Raw genomic sequence first — 19253 nt, 5'->3', positions numbered from 1 at the left:
CTTATCACATTTTCTTCTCTGTACCTATTACGTTCCTTCGCTTCCCCTTCCTGTGCTTTCCTGGCAAGCCCTCCCAACAGATGTGACAGCTTATGTGGCACTAAAAGGGCTGAAGCAGAGAGCTGCCTGTGCCCGTTCAGCCTGATTACAAGTCACCTCTGTGTTCATAAACAGACAAATACCACCATCAATTTGAGAGCATGATGCAGACTGAGAGGGCGAAGGAGAGAGGAGAAAATCAGATAGATGGAGACAGACGGTGGCAGAGTTTGGTGTCATTTACTCTCATCCATGAAGCAGTTCATGCCATCTGCCATGTTCTGTCACTTCTACATCATTAGTGGGTCACTAACCATGTGCCCCTGTGACCTGAATCAGCTCCTCTAACTAATGAAATAAGGGTTAGACTTTTACACTGTTTAAGTGTCATTATGTTGAATCCTTTCATGCGGGAAACTTTCCCCGGCAAGAATATTTAACGCTAACTTGGTTCCATAATAGAACGGTGCCTTCTTCATAGAAAATATGCTGTTAGGAATTGATTTTGCCACCTGACTTGGGTTTGGAAGTGACCATTTTCCGGAAAGACCTGTCAAGTAAACTGGTTTATTCGATAAGGTCCTGTGTTGGAATCCAGCATCTAGCTGACCCCGTGTCTGCGTGGTTTCTCTCTCGTTCACAGTTGAAAGACATGTAGTTTGTGGGGTTAGGTTAACTGATGATTCGACATCGCCCATAGGCAGTGTTGGGGAGTAACGGAATCCATGTACCGCCGTTACGTATTTAAAATACAAAATATGAGTAACTGTATTCTGTTACAGTTACCGTTTAAAAAGGTGGTATTTAGAATACAGTTACTTTGTTGAAATAAATGGATTACACGGCGGTACTTCCCTGTTTCATATTGTGGCGGGTCAGGTCTGTTTGGGTTTTGTTTGACAGCTACGTTCTGTTGTTCCAGGCGGCAGCGTTACGGTTGCCATGGTTACAGGGTGACGCTCTCTCTCTGCGTGTTTCCTGGGTGAGAGAGCGCCTGTTGTTGTTGTGCTAAGCTAATAGGCAGAATGCTACCGGTATAGCTCTAAAGAATGTAGCATCATAGGCAGTGTAGTCCGTGCTGCAGGGAGAATGGACTGCCATACACGTTATGTGTCTGTGAGCGAGGGAGGGAGAAAAAGGAAAACTACGAGCTGTCATCGAGAAAAAACAGGAGCTGGAAGCATGTAAATATAATAATAACCACTGCAGCCAAGAAGAGTGCCTGACGAGCCCAGTTGTAAGTAAGCTATTAAGACTCGACTGTACACCGTGTTCGTGTTTTCCTCTGAAACAATAAGTTCCGTTGGAGCAGCCTTTCAACACCTCTCTCTGTCTCTCGCTAGCAAAGTTGACCCAGACAACAAAGTAAAGCTAGTTTTCGGCTATGAGCCGACACAGAACCCACCGTATTAGCCAGAGGTCCCTTTACTACGGTTTGGAGCCGCGGACCTTCAGTAACAGTAATAAATCACAGCAATAGTACATTCATGTAGTTGTAAACAGCATGATAATATATTAAGTAATCCAAAGTATTCAGAATACGTTACTCTCATTGAGTAACGTAACGGAATACGTTACAGAATACATTTTGGGGCATGTATTCTGTAATCTGTAATGGAATACATTTTAAAAGTAACCTTCGTAACACTGCTGCTCAGTGAGCAATTAGCATCTTCCATCCAAACTACAGGCAACTCGGCAATCTGTTATCAACAAGACCAATCTCAAAGAGGTTTTCAGTGCTGTGCTACATACACGTAGCGACAACTACTAGCAACTTGCTAACGGTTTGGCTAGAACAAGATCTTTTTTTGCACCAGTTTATTTAAGATATTTATTTCACTCGCTGGGCCCATGTCCTCATTTGAGGCTTGACAAGGTTTTAATAGGTAAAGGTGAATGGCTTGGACATGTGGTTTGGGAAAGACCTCAAAGAGGACTGGCAGCAGCTTCTGGGCCTGGCAGATCCCCATGTACTAAATAGAAGTGAAGATGTTAAAGAATTGAAAATGGGAGGGAGGAAACGAGAACAAACAGCTTGTAGAACTGTGGGAACATATATAGATGAGAACCGGGAGGAGCGTGTTTGGAGGCGTGGTCCTGCTCCTGAAATTCAGATACTTTATCTCCAGTTGCTTGTATCATGCTTACTTGTGCTGTATAGTTTAACAGGAGGAGTGGCTTCTGTTAGAGCCAGACTCAGGTCTCTTCTTTAGCTTTATTTTTCCGCCCCTGAGCTCACATTTAAAGTCCCTTCTTTGTTTTTGAATGAATCAGCTGTAAACCTGTCAAAGGGGCTAGCAACGTCCCTTTCTTTGTAACTGCCAGTGCTTCATATACTGCCATATTGCAGACAGAAAAATGCACAACATTCCTCCCACAGGTGTTATACTGGATAATTAATGTGGGATAAAATGCATTATACTAGTAGACTTAACTTTTTTTCTCCTGAACAAGCAGCACTTCCCCTTCTCCCCAAAAGGTATGCTGCTGATGCCAAGAGCTTTATTCAGGAGCTTGTAATCCTGCTTCAATCAGCTCCTTTTTCCTTTCCGTGTAAAGATAAGCCCAGCATTTACGGCCCTCATCGCACCCCCGCACCCTGCTCTAATTAATATGCAGCAGATAAGTACTTGTCTGACAAAATTCATTCATTTGACCTTCTAGGTTTTACACTAAACTGTTTGCCGCCACTGCAAGTTCACCGCAAGTTGAGAGTTCCCTGGAGTTTCTGCGGCTTTTGTTTCTCTCTGAGAGGTTTCATTTGGACACTCGCTCACTCTCTGTTTCTCTCTCTCGCACTCTCAAATTGTCTTCTGACGTTCTTTCGGCAGTCTCTGTTTCTTAATTGCCCCTAATTGCTTAATTACAATTTCAAATGAACAATTTTGGAGGTCAGAGCGGGTTGTTAATTGAAGCATCAATCACACTGGTGGGGCCTTCAGAACCGTCTCAGTTTGATTGGCAGGGCATTAGCTGAACATTGTATTAAGCATGGACATGACATTGTGGGGGTGCCATGGCTGTTACTGCCTCTTTTTTAGTGTCCTTCACAATATAGTGCGAAGGAGACCTTTGTAGCATGTGGCAACCATGTGGGTTTAGATTAGAGCATTGAAATGATAGAACTGAAGGTGATAGATCAATAGACAAGATAACTAACTCCCCCTGCTGACAAACAGAAAGACAGACAAACACAACCGATTACAGCTTCCTTCCTTTTGGGGAGAATAATATGTACACTATAAATCTAAGGAAAACAACGGCATGAAGGTATAATTCAAATATATGTGTGGGATCATATGCCTGACAGGTGTGTTCACAGAATGAAGAGTTATTACACAGCTTTATAGCGCTTATAGATTTATCAGGATTATCTGGTTGTCTCACTTTGTGAACATGAATATGTGAGTCAGGTAACTCAACTTCTCTCTTTACAGTGTTCCTGAAGCTCAGTTTTTTCTTCCACGAGTCTGTGGGCTCGCTTTCAGTCTCCAGAATAAATTGGCAAAAGGAATCTAGAAACGGCAGTCAGTATACTTTGTGTACTTTGGGGCATGGTTTGGTTTTTACTCCAAAATTATGTTGCTGCAGATTAATAATCCCTACATGCATTACGTTATGTTGTTGAGGTCATCGGGGGGAAAGGAGCCAATTCATCGCAAGGTTCATGTCGATGTTTATACAGCCAGCTGTCTTCAGATAAACTAACGTGTGTGTGTGTTTGGGGTTTGGGAAGAGGCAGGATAACAATAACCCAACAACATTTAAGATGAATTCTTAGTTGATAAGATAATATTTTGTCTTCTGGCCTCAAGAGACATTGCCTAGAGTCGGCTGGCAGGCTGTTCAGAGTCTTATTTATAATTGTTTTTGCATTTCTACACACATTTGATTAAAGTGTACACACCTTAGGTTCACTGTGATTCCACACAGCCATCTAACACCCGTTTAACCTCTCATCTGCACCCAATCTACCATTTACCTGCTTGCCCGCCCTCCTCCAATCTAGCCGTTTCTACCTCCTCCTCCTCGTATTCCTCTCACTCCTCCCCCTCCGCATATGGGGAGAGCCAGGAGATTATTAGGCTGGTTTCCCCGGCTTTGCCTGGCACACCTTGAGCTTCCTTTCCTGCTCTCTCCCTTTCTGTACTTTCTCCGTCTTCCTCCTGATTTGCTTTTGAATTCTTTACCCTTTTATTTTTACCTTTTATTTTACTTTAAACATACATATGCATGTACATATACTTAATACACGTCTCCCACCACCACCGCCGCTGCTCAGTTGGCTGCATTTACCTTCGTTCCCTCTTTTTTTTGTTTGTTTTGTTTTTCTCTTGTTTCTCCCTTCCTCTCCCCACGCTCCCCCTACCCCACCCAACCCTACCCTCTCCTGCTGCTGTTCCTCTCCTCTGGGGCTCCATCCATCAGGTTGTCGGGGGCTGCTAGCGGCCGACTCCCAGCCACCATATTTCACCGCCAGCCAGCCAAGCAGCTGACAGCACAGCCACCGCCAGGAAATTGCTTTGGCTGTGAGCGGAATTTCAAACACAGGCACACTGCGTCGCTTGGGCCGCCCAAGCACTGCTTCCCTCTCTCTCTCTCTCTCTCTAGTCTCTCTCCTGCCAATCTCCCTACACACATCTCTATGTCTCTCTCTATCTCTTTCTGTCTTTCTCTCATTTTCGCCCTCTCTCTGTTCATCTTTATATACTTATTCTCTCCTTTTCTATCTCTTTCCACCCCCCATCTCTGTGCTTTTCTGTTTTCCCATCGCTGCCCGACTGCCTCTCCACACACTCACACATACGCACAGCCATGCGCATTGTTTTCCTTCTCTGCCTTTTGTCCATCTTTGCTGTTCCCTTCTCCTTTTGGCTTTTCCTACCTCCATCCTCCCCTTCTTCCACCCCTCATTCACACCATACCCTCTTCTCTCCTTTTCCATCCTCTCATTCTTCCATCCCTCCTCCTCTTTACGACCCACAGGGGAACAGGTGTGGTAGGGAATCGTTAATGAGCCGAGTGGGAAGGAGGGAGGGGAAGAGATAAAGAAGGAAAAGAAGCAGAATGAAAGGATAAAAGTAGGAAAAGGGGAACAATGTGATAAGATAGAGGAGGCAGAGAGGAGGGATGGCGCTGGCGGGTGTTGCTCTGGAGTTAAGGGTCTGGAGGTGTGTGTGGGGGGGTGGGGGGGGGGGGTTGTGTGAGGGCTTGTGTGCTTGCCCTTGTCAGAACCAGTGTAAGACTGCTGAAGTGAGAAGGTTTTAGCCAAGTGAGGTCATATTTGCCAGTCTTCTCACCACACCTTGTTTCGCTTTAGGATTCCAGTTCAGGAATCATAATCTCAGTGTGAGATAAAAGCAGGTCTGTGTTTATTTTGAATCGTATATAGTTAAATTATGCAGCATGTTGTCATTTATTGAGAGAAATGCAAACCGCTACTGCCAGATAATACTATAAATACTACCATCCACATTTTGAGTGATGCTTTGGCAATTAGTGTGTACTAGTGTGTCTTAATAACTTGAAATGGCATAAGAAAGAAAATCTGCAAGTCAGTCACAGCTGTAGAAAACAAAGGTTTGAATGTGGAAAGAAGAAAAATACTTTTACAATAATTATATACTTTAATGTTTCCAGGAGCCATCTAACTATTGTTCTCAGTTTGTAGACAATCACACCCATTAGCAGTGCTTTCAGAAATAGAGGGAATTTACTCTTTGTGTCACACTCAATTATTTTTCCGTGTGAACTTCGTGTTGTCACGTGTTTTAATTAAACGCCATTTGAATTAGTGTGACCGCGCTTCTTTAAATTGGCTGTTCTGATCTGCGCTCTGATTGTTGACTCAAAAAAAATCAAATCTTGTGACGTTGCACACAATTATGTTAAATCTTTCAAACTGGAATATTGTGATTCTCACAGCTGGTTGGTAGAGTCGGTGTTTGTGGGAGGCATCTGGAGTAATACTCGTGTATTATGATGGTCCTGCATCTTGTCATATTATAGCAAAGGTTGTAGCTGGAGGTCAGAAAAATATGCCATTTATTTGTATCATAAGATAAAAGTCTCTCTCTCGAACTCTGTGTGTGTGTGTGTGTGTGTGTAGACTGAGTGATAGCAGAGTCAAGCTGGAGAAACAGATCTTATCAAATCCATTTTACACAGAGTGTACTAGAGAGAAAAGACATTACACTCTCAATATGAAGTCGGTATTAACCTGATAAATACATTTGGTGTGCGTGATGAATCTGCGACGTCCACCTGAGCGTGCGTATTTTCACGATATTGCTCTCGGCTCACCCAACCATGTACGTACTGAAACCGTGCCCTTCAGAAGGACAGCCTGATGGAAGTTATGTGTGGGTGGTTGGCTCCTTTTAGGTATCAGCGTATTTTCGGTGTCTGGAGGGTTTCGTTGTCATCCCATGGGTGAAAGCCTCTCTCCGGCGAAGTATCCCCAGAGCCGAGAGAGGACTTTCCTTACTCCCAGTGGAGAATCTCTGATGTGGAGTGTTGCTCGCTGACAGAAAAGTATCCCGGCTAACCTGATGTTTTTTTATCATCTGTCTGTTTCCCTGTCCCTCTGTTCTCTTTCTCTTTTCCTCCATCAGAGAGTCAGTTTGGAGTTCTACATTGATGTTCATGCCCACTCCACTATGCTGAACGGCTTTATGTATGGCAACGTGTTTGAGGACGAGGAGCGCGTCCAGAGACAAGCTGTCTTCCCCCGACTGCTGTGCCAAAACGCGCCAGACTTCTCCTTTGTAAGTGATACAGACAGACAAGTGGGCTCGCGACCAAAATTACACCAGCTTCGGCCTTCGGGTTAGCTTGAAACAAGAACATGAAATAGTCATATCTCAGCAAATTCTGGCAAGGCGGTGTTCACCGAGGCACTTAATTGCCAACTGCTGCAACCTTAGTGGCAGTCAGTTGAGAACTTACGTAGCTTGCAATGGGTACCTTTTCCGTTTTTACTGCATGCCTTTGAGGTAAGATGTTGATTTTAAATAAAAGTTTAGTGGTTTTAGGTGAGAGGAAAACACAGACTACACACATATTAATTAAGAGTGTGTTTTGTGCCCAGCAGTCACGAGCAAAAATATGAAAATATCCTCTGTATTTTTGCCTGCGTAGAGGATTTACTGGCAGGGGAAATCCACAAGAATTGCAGTAATTTTTTTAAAATGTTGTGTTATACGAGGTTTGAGTGCCTCAAGCAAAACAGACTTTCGTTTTAATCAGAAATGTTTAGAAATCTATTTAGATTTCAGTCAAATGGGATAATGCAAATTTGCTGCCTTTACTGAACGGAGACTGATCGTACTCAGACCACAGAAGCCCACTCTGAGCATAGATCGTACAAATGCGTGCTTTCCAGAAACGATTTTCACCTTGTCCAAGGATTAGAGGATACGGAGCCCCGCAGGGGACATGGGAGAAAAAAAAATTAAGACGGACTTTTGCGAGATCTCGCAAAACTAACTCGGGATCTCGCAAAAGTTTTGCGAGATCTCGCAAACGTTTTAGCCGCATTCTTCGGACGCTGGCTCGAAGCCGACCGGGAGGTCGAGGCACGATGTGCCGGGAAAGTGGTGTTCCTCCCGGCTGTAGTAGGTCTCGACCTCCCGATAGCTCGAAGCTAACGGGAGGTCTCGACCTCCCGTTAGCTTCAAGCTAATGGGAAGAATGCGGCTAAAACTTTTGCGAGATCCTGAGTTTGTTTTGCGAGATCTCGCAAAAGTCCGTCTTAATTTTTTTTTCTCCCTTGTCCCCTGCGGGGCTCCGTAAGAGGAAGGGTGAAGGGAAGGCGAGCAAAAAGAGGGAACGCTGAAGCATAAGGATTACGAGAACAACAGCTGGAATGCTTTTTTGCATAGCGTTCGGGTTTGCAGGAGTCCTAAAGAAGTAAAATCTAAAAAAGATTCTCAATTGTGTAAAAATGCATATACTCATAATGGTGAATGCGCATTTATGTTGTATCCAAGCACAGAAAACAAGCAGAAGGTCATGACGAAGCACAGGCCTGTAAGTAGGCCAGGAGACTCTGTGTGAGTGACGCAGGTGTTCTGCTAAAGCGCCCTCCTAGGTGGTTAAAACTGAGTTTATTTTGGACGGGAAGGATTGTGCAAACTGAAGGGGGTGAGGAGGAGAAACAAAGGACAACAGCAAAAAAGAACAGAAGGGCACGTGGGTGGAAATATTCACTCAGTGACTGTGATGCTCCTCCACCCTGCTACACGTGCAGAACCTTATAACACCTTTTCATACAGATACATTATCCGCCGAGCTGGTTCGTCTCAGCCCCGGGTCCCTTCCACTGACCTTCGTTCTATCGGTGACAGTGACATTTCCTAGCAGATCCACTTACACACATCATAAAGAATAACCTTTATTGCCCATTGACACATAGGGAAGCCAGACAAGCAGATGTTCAGCCACACACATATGGAAATGTCACTTATTGTCAGCGTCTATACTCTATGCTGCATTACGAAGGACAAGTACGACGCTATTTCTGGAGAACTTCTCTCTTTTCTCTGTATTGCTTGTGTGACAGCTGGCCCAGGGGTCATCTCCCTCACTGTGCTTTTGTCCCTGTGCCCATTCAGCACTACCTAAAACCCAGTGCAGCAGCAGCAGCAGCAGCAGCACAACACAATCATGGCAAACTCCCACTGGTGGCAGCCAAGTCTGCATTTCAGCAAGGCAACTCTCAGTGCACCAGAGTGGAGTGACAGTGAATGGAAACTTTTTTTTCTATGCACTCGTCCCAAGACGGCATCATAGCCGTGTAGTATAGCTGACAAGCTCAGAACTAAAAATAAATGTAATTTTTCCCCTTGCTTTAGCCGTTTACAGCCAATCTTTGAAATGACATTGTACAAAACTACTTTAAAGAACTTCCGAGGCACAAACACGTTTTCACTGAAGAGACTAATCACAGCAGCTTTTTAAAAAATGTTCTTTCATTGGTTACTTTAGAGTAGATATGACTCAATCAAGATCTATACCTATGTAAGAAGTGGACTAACCCAACTTCTGTTCTACGAGGACATACCGCATTTACTAAGTAAAGAAATCACTAATAATAAAAGTAGTGATATTAGTGGGACCTCCACTAGCTGTATCCAGTATAAAAATCTACCCACTGTGGTGACCCCTTGTAGCAAGGGAGCAGCTGAAAGTAGGAATATCGTTGTCCAGTAGACATGTTCCTTTGGATGTTTGGATAGCTGAATGAATAACAGAATGCCAGCCTGAAAGTGATCCACCTATCATCTCACATTTGCGGAGCTGCGACCTGGCCAGCCAATGGAGGCGCTGGCCCAAATGGTGGCACGCAGAGGGAGCAGGCGGCAGTGTTTCAGCCTGAGTGCCGGATGCACCTAATACAAAATCTGGCAGCTTTGCTCAGGTCCTGGTCGACACCGTCACAACCGCCCCAACTGATGTCCCTCGACTGCATGAGAGTAGCTGATGTCCGGTTTGCTCTGTGCTGACTCCAAGGGTGAGGCCAGTCAGGACACTACCTCCACACCCGTACCCACTCTGCAGGTGGGAGCAGCTGGTGCCAGAACCCCCCCTAACCCCCCCTAACCCCCCTGGAAATTACGCCCCTGTCCTGCTCAGCCACCTGCTCTGCCGGAGCTGGGGGTCGTGGCGTGCTCTGTCTGAACCGGTGGACAGCGAGCCAGGGATTCTGCACAGCTGGAGACAGGGGAAAGCGCGGGAGGGACCTGCCCTGGCCGAGTCGAGGGTCTGCGCACCACCTGGACTTGCCTCACTTCCACCAGAGGCTAACGCCGGCTGCCTGCCAAGTCGCCTGTGAGCCTTGGCTCACATCCGTGTCTGCTGCGCCACCACCGCTTGCCACGCGGTCAGCCTGCAAACCAGCTCCGTCGCCTCCGCTGGAAACGCGGTCGGCACCCGGGTCTAACACATCCCTGCCGCTAGACCAAGGGTGGGCAATCTCAGTCCACGAGGGCCGGTGTCCCTGCAGGTTTTAGATCTCACCTTGGGTCAACACACCTGAATCACATGATTAGTTCGTTACCATGCCTCTGGAGAACTTAAAGACATGTTGAGGAGCTAATTTAGCCATTTAAATCAGCTGTGTTGGTTCGAGGACACATCTAAAACCTGCAGGGACACCGGCCCTCGTGGACTGAGATTGCCCACCCCTGCGCTAGACCATGGAATGGGGATGCCGACAGTTGTGGCTGATTCCCTCTCCTACTCGCGGAGGGGGAAGTAGGTTCGGCCGGATGGCTCCCCGGCCTCAGTCGAGCGATGGGGGTATGTGGCGGGGCATGACTAAAGCAGCATCAGCAATTACGCCTCACCTGCATTGAAGAAGAATGAACTAGCTCCTGTTGTTGTTGTTGGTGTTTGTATGGGGCTGACAGCGGAAAAGCAGCAGCCGTGAGTTGTAGAGACATCAACCGGGAAATGAAGTGTTTGAAAGTGCGAATATGTGGTCGGGTCTGTCATGGGTTTGCTACAGCCATTTAACCATTTCACATGGTTTTTATTTGATTTTCATTTATGGAAGCCTAACCTAAGGTGTTAATTCGTAATACTTTTTATGTAGCCGGAAAAGTTGCAATGTGCCACAGTTCAGGCTGTTTGCACTGAATGTCCTCCCTCAGACTCCTGTTAGTATTATTAACACTCTGTAGGAGATTTAATGTGCACAGTCTTGTGAGTGTTGGAAAACAAAGCACACTCCTCTGCTCCTGACCTGATGCCCTGCCTTGTTTTTGCACTCTTCAGCATTGAGCTGCTGAAATCAGTTTTAACTGGAAACAGCTTTCACCACCAGAGATGATCTTCGACATGAAGGTGTCATGTCCTGGGTCTGTTTTCGGGTTTTTGGACTTTCCAGTTTCGTTTATATCAGTATTACGAGATTCCAGGTGTGCTTAGTGTTTGTGTTACTTCTTGTATTTGTTCCTGTTATTGAATTTAGTCTTGTTCTTGGTTCCTAGTTGCCCTAGTTTTATTCCTCCCTCTGTGTTCCCCTCTTGCATTAAGTTCATTCAAGTGTCTGTGTCTTTACTTCCTGTTTTACTTTGGGTGTTTGTATTCTTTGTGCTTTGCTTTTAGTTTTGCTTCCTGCGTCTTGTTTCCCGTGATTTAGTTCACCTGTGTCTCGTTCTCCCCAGCTCTTCCACTCCCATAATCCCTCTTCTGTGTAAATATAGTTCCCGTCTTCCCCTTTGTCTTTGTCAGAGTATCACTTCACTTTCTTCTCATGTATTCCAGCTCCTGGACACTAGATTTACTTCTCACTTGAGGTTTGCATTTTGTATTTTCACCACCACTTTAATAAACGGCTTGATTTTAGTTAAACACACTCTGCCTCTTCGTGTCTGCAAGAGAAGTTTGCATTCATGTTTTGTGGACATTTAGGAACTGAGGTGAAATTTAAGATGTAGAAATAGTTAACTTGCAAGCACGTGCTTATTTCTACATAAAGCAGACTCGGTAAAACATTTGTGTTTATTTTCTGACTCATTAAAGGTTTGGGGTGTGCGATTCTTCAACAGAATGTAAGGAATTAACTGTGATGAAGTTATGCCAGGGATGTCAGATATGTTTTGTGCTGCAGAGCTATCTCCTGAATTAGTTTTCAGTTTCAGTTTTCAGTTTTATTTGTCATATGCAAGTTAGCACAGGGTCAACATTGCAATGAAATGTGTTTGACGAGCAGCAGTCACTCAGCAGCATGATACAGTAGAAGAAAATATAATAAAATAAAATAAAATATAAAAATAGTAAGGAGCTAAATATTAGAGAGACATGGTAAAAGAGAAAAGATGACTAAATATATATGTATCTATAAATATAAATATATGTACACTAGTGATTAAATAAGAAAATCTTGAAAAGAAATATGACGGGAGGGCAGATGGGATATTGCACAGGAATGAGCAGCAGAAAATTACAGTATTGCACTTTTAAATATAAATATCAATGACAATAAAGTGAAGTGACCAGTGCAGATTAAACAGAGTACTTGTGAAGCTGCAGGGTAGCTTCTGAGTGCTGTGTTGTGTGATTAAGTGTTGTGGTTGAGGTGTCGTATGGCTTGGTGGTAAAAACTGTTTTTAAGTCTTTACGCTAACCAGCTAGCCTCATCTCATCTTCTCATCTCATACCACTTTGAGATAATGTTGAGATAGTAAATCACTGACATCCAGTTTGTCCTCACTCCAAGAGAGGAAGAAATTGTGCTGCCCAGAGAGTTGCATAACTAGGATTGTTTTTAGCCTAACACTAGTTGCGTGCTTCAAACACGTCCTCAAACAGTCACACCAGGCAATGCAGGGAACTTGAATCCTCTGCATGGTTTCTCTAGCCAGTCATTGTGCTGTGTGTTGTGATTTTCTAAGCTGTAGCCGTGTTTGGTTAAAACAGAACCTCTAAGGATCCATCGGAAACAACAGAGATGTACTCCGCTTTTCAGAAACTGGTGACGGCAAACCAAAAACCAGCACATTGGACTGGAAGAAGGTGTCTGTCCATTCAGGCTTTTGAAAATAGTGTGACTACTTGGTCTCATGTCATACACCTCTTCTTTCCAGATTAGGTTTTCTGGGACTTTGGGAAACATTTTGTAGTAGAATTCTGTAGTTTTTATCCTATTTGTTGCATTACAGACTTAATGCAACAAATGCTATAACATCCTCCAGACTCCAGCGTCTCTGCCGACATAAAGACTTGAATCTAAACCTTTAATGTATCTCAGTTGTTTTCCATCTGTTTCTCTAGTCCAACACTTCCTTTAACCGTGACGTGGTGAAGGCCGGTACCGGTAGGCGTTTCCTTGGCGGTCTTCTCGACGACACGTCCTACTGCTACACTCTCGAGGTGTCCTTCTACAGCTACATGGCAGCTGGCGGCACTGCTCCTGTTCCCTACACTGAGGAGACCTGTATCCTTCACTGTGTGTGATCTCTCCGCGTGGAAGCTAAAGAAAACAAAATCTGTTTTCTCTTTAAAGTGAAGAGACCAGCAGTAATGTTCTCTCTTCATTTCTCCCATCTCCTCTTCTAAAACACACCAAACAAGCACTGTTTCCGCAGCAACAATCTCCCACTGAAATCAAGCCAACTGATCTTGTAATCGCTGGAGTCATTATTTTAATGTTTGTGTTTTGAGCGTTACCGCATGTGTGTGTGTGTGTGTGTGTGTGTGTGTGTCAGGTCATGTGTACTCACTAGAAAAGCATGTTGATCTTTTGTTGCCTCTTGTTGCGACAGATGTGCAGTGACAGAATAGGGATGTGATAGCTGTGTCTATTGATTTCATTTACAAAAGAGAGAGGAGAAAAAGGGGCTTGTGTTGGCATATTTAGCACTGCGCTCGTGTGCGCGCAGACGGAGCGACGGTTGCTGTAAAACAGCGAAACAAACGGGATCTCTGTCGGCTGCAATCGTGAGCGCAGCCTTACATTTATCACGGAGACTGAAGGTCACAGGTGTCTTAATGGAGGCGGACGGGAGGAAGTTTTCCTTCGGCTGACCTTCTCAGGGCTGAAGAGCTCCTGAAAGCTGGCCGATGGGGGTTTGATCTTACCGATAGAGTGAGTGAGAAGAGGGAGAAAGAGAGATTTAGAGAGTGAGATAAGGACCCTACATATGAAAAGTATGTGCTCCCCTACACATACTCCACAGGCGAAGGGGTGGGTGGATATAGATGCAGCCCTAGTGCCCTCTAGTGCCAATAACTAGCAAAATCTGCCTCGCCAAAAGAAGAGGCAAGTCACGATTCATTAACACATGGAAAGTTAGATATAGGAAGATCAGTTTTACATATGCATCACTACTAGTCTTTATGGTAATGTTGTTTTTTGGTTTTTAAGTGACAGACGAGAGGCTGAATAAAAACAAGTCGTCTCTTCCTGCTTATAGAGGCTAAAAAATGCATATTGTGATGTTGCATGTGTGTTTTCCCACAAAGGTTTATGACTTTAATGCTTTTGATAGAAACATCTCAGCTCGTTGCATTGCACACATGGAAGAACCAGCATGTGTACGCACACAGGGCAGCCGCAGAAAAAAAAAATATGGTAATACGCAGAAGAGACAAGTGTCTGGCTGTTATGCTAAACAAAATGCACATAACAAATTCCACTCTGTGTTTTCGTTTGAGGTGGTGGCGGCGCTGGGTTCAGAGCCTGTTCTGTTCGTGTGTGTCTGTGTGCATTTATTCTGAAGGTCAATTTATGAGAGAAACCACATCTGTTGGGAGGACTTCTTTCTTTGTTTTCCAAATCTGTGTGTGTGTGTACGATGTAGGTTGTGAAAAGGGAGGGTTCCAAAGAGGAGGAGCTCCACAGGGTGGGTACGCAGCACAGGGACCTGGTGTAGAGTGGAGATTGAGGTCAGGCAGGTTGAAGAAACCGACCATGTAAGTTTTTATGCCCCAGCAGTCAGCTCGATGGAGCGTGCAAATCATCAACAGAGACCTTTAGCATCTGCCCCCCCACCCACCCACCCACCACTCCTCCCCTTTCTTGTTTCTCACCTGACACAAACACACACACACATGCACAATCCGCTAAACTAATACATGACAAATAAATAATAACCTAGGCCCCTAACTCCTACCACCTTCCAAAAATGCTGCCCTCGCCCTTTCATTTTTCCTGACTCGCCTCCACTGCTGTGACTTGTAGCCACCAAAATTGAAATCTTAACCTTTCACACAGCCGAGGCTTTTGTCACAGTTTGAAGGTGCCTCAGAAAACAGCGTAATTCAATGTGTGTGTCTGTCTGAGTTTGTTTTTCGATTCCTCCTCCTCCTTTCGCGCGTCTCCTCTATTCTGTCCTTTCCTCTCATCTCATCACCCAGAACATAACAGCTCATTATATCATCTAGTCAAGCTGAGAATCCTCTTCTCTGAAACAGCAGGGACAACCTCTATTGTGTGTCTGTCTTCTCTTTGTCCTCTAATCATTTAACACCTGTGAGCCGGTTTCCATGTGTGCATGCTCATACCTCCTCTAGCACCTATATTTTCTTTATGCTTGCATGCTCTTCTTGCAGCCACTTCCGTCAAAGTAAATACCACACGGCAAACTCACAGTAAAAATATTTTAGCCTTGTTTATTGTCTGCACTTTCTTTTTAAAAAAAGTAAAACTGCATTTTTTGCAGTTTTTTTATGAGGGACCTTCCGGTTCACACCGTGGAAGTTCAGCTGGAAGGGAAAGGGGGTGAAGGTTGAGATAAACTGGGATCTTGTTCAAAACTCTGCGTGATACTTTCTGTTGTGGGTTCGTGTGCGTGTGTAACATAGCCGGTGTGTTTTACTTACCTTGCGTGTGCGTGTGTTCTTTTTCTGTTTTATCTGAGCAACAGGGATCTCTTTGACTTTGAAGAATTAGTTCTAAATTTCTAAAGCCATTAAGAATTTGCTTCCCTGGAAGATTTTGCACTTGTTTTTCCTGTTTTGAAGGGAGCGTCATTGCTTCTTCTTCTTCTGTCATAATAGAGTCAGGGTTTTTTTTAAATTGTTGTTGTTGTTTTTTAAAGGAGCAATGCACTTTCTGCAAGTTTTTTTTCCTTCAGTGGAGAGAGATATACAAAGAAAATGTCATTCTTCTCATCAAAGGTGGTCACTCCTGATTTAATCAAGCAACAATGTTTGGGTCTTTATTCACAGCAGTAGGTTAGATGCACTGATACAGCATGGATTGACAGCCAAGACAGCTGGCAATAAAGCTACATATCTGCACACTCTCAAACACATGTGCATACGCACATAGACAAATAGGTGCTCCTCTTTATCTTCATGCGTATGTGATGTCTGTCTGCCAAAGCAACAGCACTCGACAGGCACCTCACCATAACAGTGGGACTCCATGAATACCAGAGCTGCCAATGGAACACAGTATGCATCAGTGAACCTGACACCCAATGGACAGGCTGTGACAAGTATGCAAATGATATAGCTTGGAGGCAAATATGCTTCACTACCACACATCATCCACATCACATCACACAGATACGCGCAAATGGATAGGTGCTCACATATGCAAGCCAGCGCACATAGACACCCGCATCTACGCACACAGTTGATTGCACAAATCTGGTTGCCATGCTCAGATGAACAGGTGTCCTCATATGAGTACTCACAAAGATGCATGAACACATATGTACATCACCGGTGGTTTTTTTCTTTTTTCTTTTACATATGTTGATAAGGCTGGAAAGCCTAAGAAAGTTTGCAGATATTATTCGCTCTAGAAAATGCAACATTTCTGCTTTAAAAAAACAAGTGGTGCTGCAAATGTGCAGTTGAAAACTTTTGAAGTACTAAAAGAAGTTCAATTTCAGTTCAGGTTCAATACTGAGAGGAATCAAAGGCTTCAAAATACAGTGGAGCTGGAAAAGTCAGCTGACGTGCAGCTAAAGTGCTGGAGATAAAGGCACTGACATTAAATTTCAAATGTAAGAGCAACAGAAATCAGTCGAAATGAACTGAGAAGCCACAGAATCCACTGTTAACATGTGTTTGAAAATTTCTTAAGCCTTTGATTTAAGTCCTGAAAGTAAATAAGGAGAATGCTAAAGAAAGGAGACAGAGAATAATAGACCATATATTTGTTTTGGAAAATAATTAAGTGTTTAACAAGGAGTGTCAAAAAACATGACCTTTTACTTTATTTAGTACGGAGCCCCGCAGGGGACATGGGAGAAAAAAAAAATTAAGACGGACTTTTGCGAGATCTTGCAAAAGTTTTAGCCGCATTCTTCGGAGGCCGCCAGCTCAAAGCCGACCGTGAGGTCGAGGCACGATGTGCCGGGAAAGCGGTGTTCCTCCCGGCTGTAGTAGGTCTCGACCTCCCGTTAGCTTCGAGATGGTGGGTGTCAGATCTCCGAAAACGTCGGAGCACTTTTGCAAATATGTGATGTCTTAAAACTTTTGCGAGATCCCGAGTTTGTTTTGCGAGATCTCGCAAAAGTCTGTCTTAATTTTTTTTTTCTCCCATGTCCCCTGCGGGGCTCCGTAATTTAGTAGCCCAACACGCTGTCATCCCAAAACGTTGGCCACCCTACCCGTCGGAATCATTGGAAAACAATATCTAATACCAGGAGCGTCATTCTATTGAATTCCATCCACACTCCGGCGCGTATCATAGGGACCTTTTGGGTTACTATGAGATGCCTCAGGACGTGACAAATTGTCGGTATGTTACGCATTGGGAATGAGAACGTTTAGCTTGTGCTCTGAAAGTTGCAGCTGAACTTTCCTCCACACTGACTAGAAGAAATCTTAGTCTTTTCCACTATTGAAAACATGAAGTGCTGAGTTTGGGTCAGAAGGTTAACATGACCAGTCCAAAGCCTTTTAAGCTTTAATTACTCTTGAACCATTCTGACCTTTTCTGTCTTCAATTCAATTCAATTTTATTTATATAGCGCCAAATCACAACAAAAGTGGCATCGAGGCGCTTTATATTGTACAGTAGATACAGAGAAAAACCCAACAATCATATGAACCCAATGTGCAAGCACTTTGGCAACAGTGGGAAGGAAAAACTCCCTTTTAACAGGAAGAAACCTCCGGCAGAACCAGGCTCAGGGAGGGGCGGGGCCATCTGCTTGACAATTCACTGCTAGAATTCACAGGCCCAAACATAGCTACTACCACCACCGTCTTTCATACGATTCCTACGCTGGAATGCTGTGTTTTCCTTTCTCGTAACAAAATGCTTCTAATTTAAGCAACAAAGTAGTATTTTGGTTTCCACCCATCCACATATTGTTTAAGCAGTCTGAACTATTCATGTGACCTGTAGCAAGCTGCAAATGTCCTTTTTCACAGAATTGTGGCATTCACCTTTCAGCCCTCTCATACACACGATTGTTGTGTAGCAACACATGAACATGAACATCGACCAGTATGAAAGGCCCCTTTAAACACTTACAGATCACCCATAGTGACGTCACAGACCGCTACAGACCGTGTTCTTCAGGTGTTTTTTATGGACTGATCAGAATGTCTTGAATTTGCTCCATTTGTACAAAATCTATCCAGCTGTGGATTTGTGGTGTCCAAGCTATATAGATATGGTTCAGTGCTGAGTCGAGCAAAGTCTCATTTGTTTGCGCAGTGTTTCACTTCCATAAACCTGTGCTGTAAATGTCACAGCTGATTGTCAAACCTTTAAATGAAAACAATTGATTTTAATTTCGAATTGAAACTGACCACTAATCCACATACATTTCCACCCAACAGATAAATCATATTTTCCTCAATAAATAAATTGCCAAGTTCATTATATTTTATCTCTTCTGTTCAGTCGGGCCCTTTTTTATGTAGCTTTTGTGAGCACTTGTGTGAGCATCACTATATCTAGTTGTTTTTATTGTTTTCATTTTTATTTATTATCAGTTCTGTCATAAGATTGTACCACTATAAAAGCAAATACATAAAGGATTAATGACAGCAATAAGAAAGAACATAAAGACACACTTCGAGCTATAAACCACAGGTACCAGATGAGATATGTGTGGATATTTTTAGTCACATTTTGTTTTTATAGTATTTTTCTTTTATGAACTTATGAAAACAGAAGCAGTCTTTCTTAACTAACAAAAAAACTGAAAAAATAATAATAACTGGCTCATAGAAATAGCATCCATTATCTCATTTCAGCGATGATTCAAAAGATTTTGATATTAGTGAATATTTTGAGAAAACAGGAGCCTTTTTTTCACACTCATTTCGTTACTCGGGCTTCGGCGCTTGTCTCCTTGGCAGTGTCAGGTCCTCCTGTCAGGGATTTAAATCAGCTCCTGTTTGTCCCTTTGGGTAACAGGGCGTGAGGTCTTTCAGCCTACTGATTTGCTACTGGGGACAAAAATGTCCCTTTCTGTATTGCTGTTGTTGACTACCCTCCTGATTAGCATTGATAATTAGCTCTCTACGTGTCAGTGCAGTGACAGGACCTGTCACTGGCCCGTATTGATGACTTGAATGTCCCCTTGCTTGTCTCCTCGTTAACTCCCGTCCAATCTCGACAGCATTCTCCGCGTGTCTTGTTCATTTTACCACTAGGGGCTTTGCTGTCTGCTCATCACCTTGTCTGTCTGTCTGGCAGGACCAGGCACGAGAGACATAGCAGTGAAAGCCGCTAAATGCGGCGCTGACAGCAAACAGCTGCAGTAAACAAGTCATGACGCTCCCCA

At 44.0% G+C, this 19253-nt stretch overlaps 1 protein-coding gene across 4 annotated transcripts in view; it reads left to right on the top strand.

Annotated features, from left to right (window-relative positions):
- agbl4 (AGBL carboxypeptidase 4) overlaps window positions 1-19253 on the top strand; it is a 370527-nt gene that overhangs the window by 345753 nt on the left and 5521 nt on the right. For all 4 annotated transcript variants that reach the window (XM_085151358.1, XM_085151353.1, XM_085151354.1 and 1 more), the window contains 2 exons: window positions 6657-6809; window positions 12823-12985. In XM_085151358.1, coding sequence (XP_085007484.1) covers window positions 6657-6809; window positions 12823-12985 — 316 coding nt within the window. The remainder of the gene's footprint in view (window positions 1-6656; window positions 6810-12822; window positions 12986-19253) is intronic.

This window comes from Neolamprologus multifasciatus, chromosome 23 (genome assembly GCF_963576455.1).
Source record: "Neolamprologus multifasciatus chromosome 23, fNeoMul1.2, whole genome shotgun sequence".
Lineage (NCBI taxonomy): Eukaryota > Metazoa > Chordata > Actinopteri > Cichliformes > Cichlidae > Neolamprologus > Neolamprologus multifasciatus.
The sequence above is the reverse complement of the archived record's forward strand: the minus strand, read 5'-3'. Positions and strand labels throughout refer to the sequence as shown.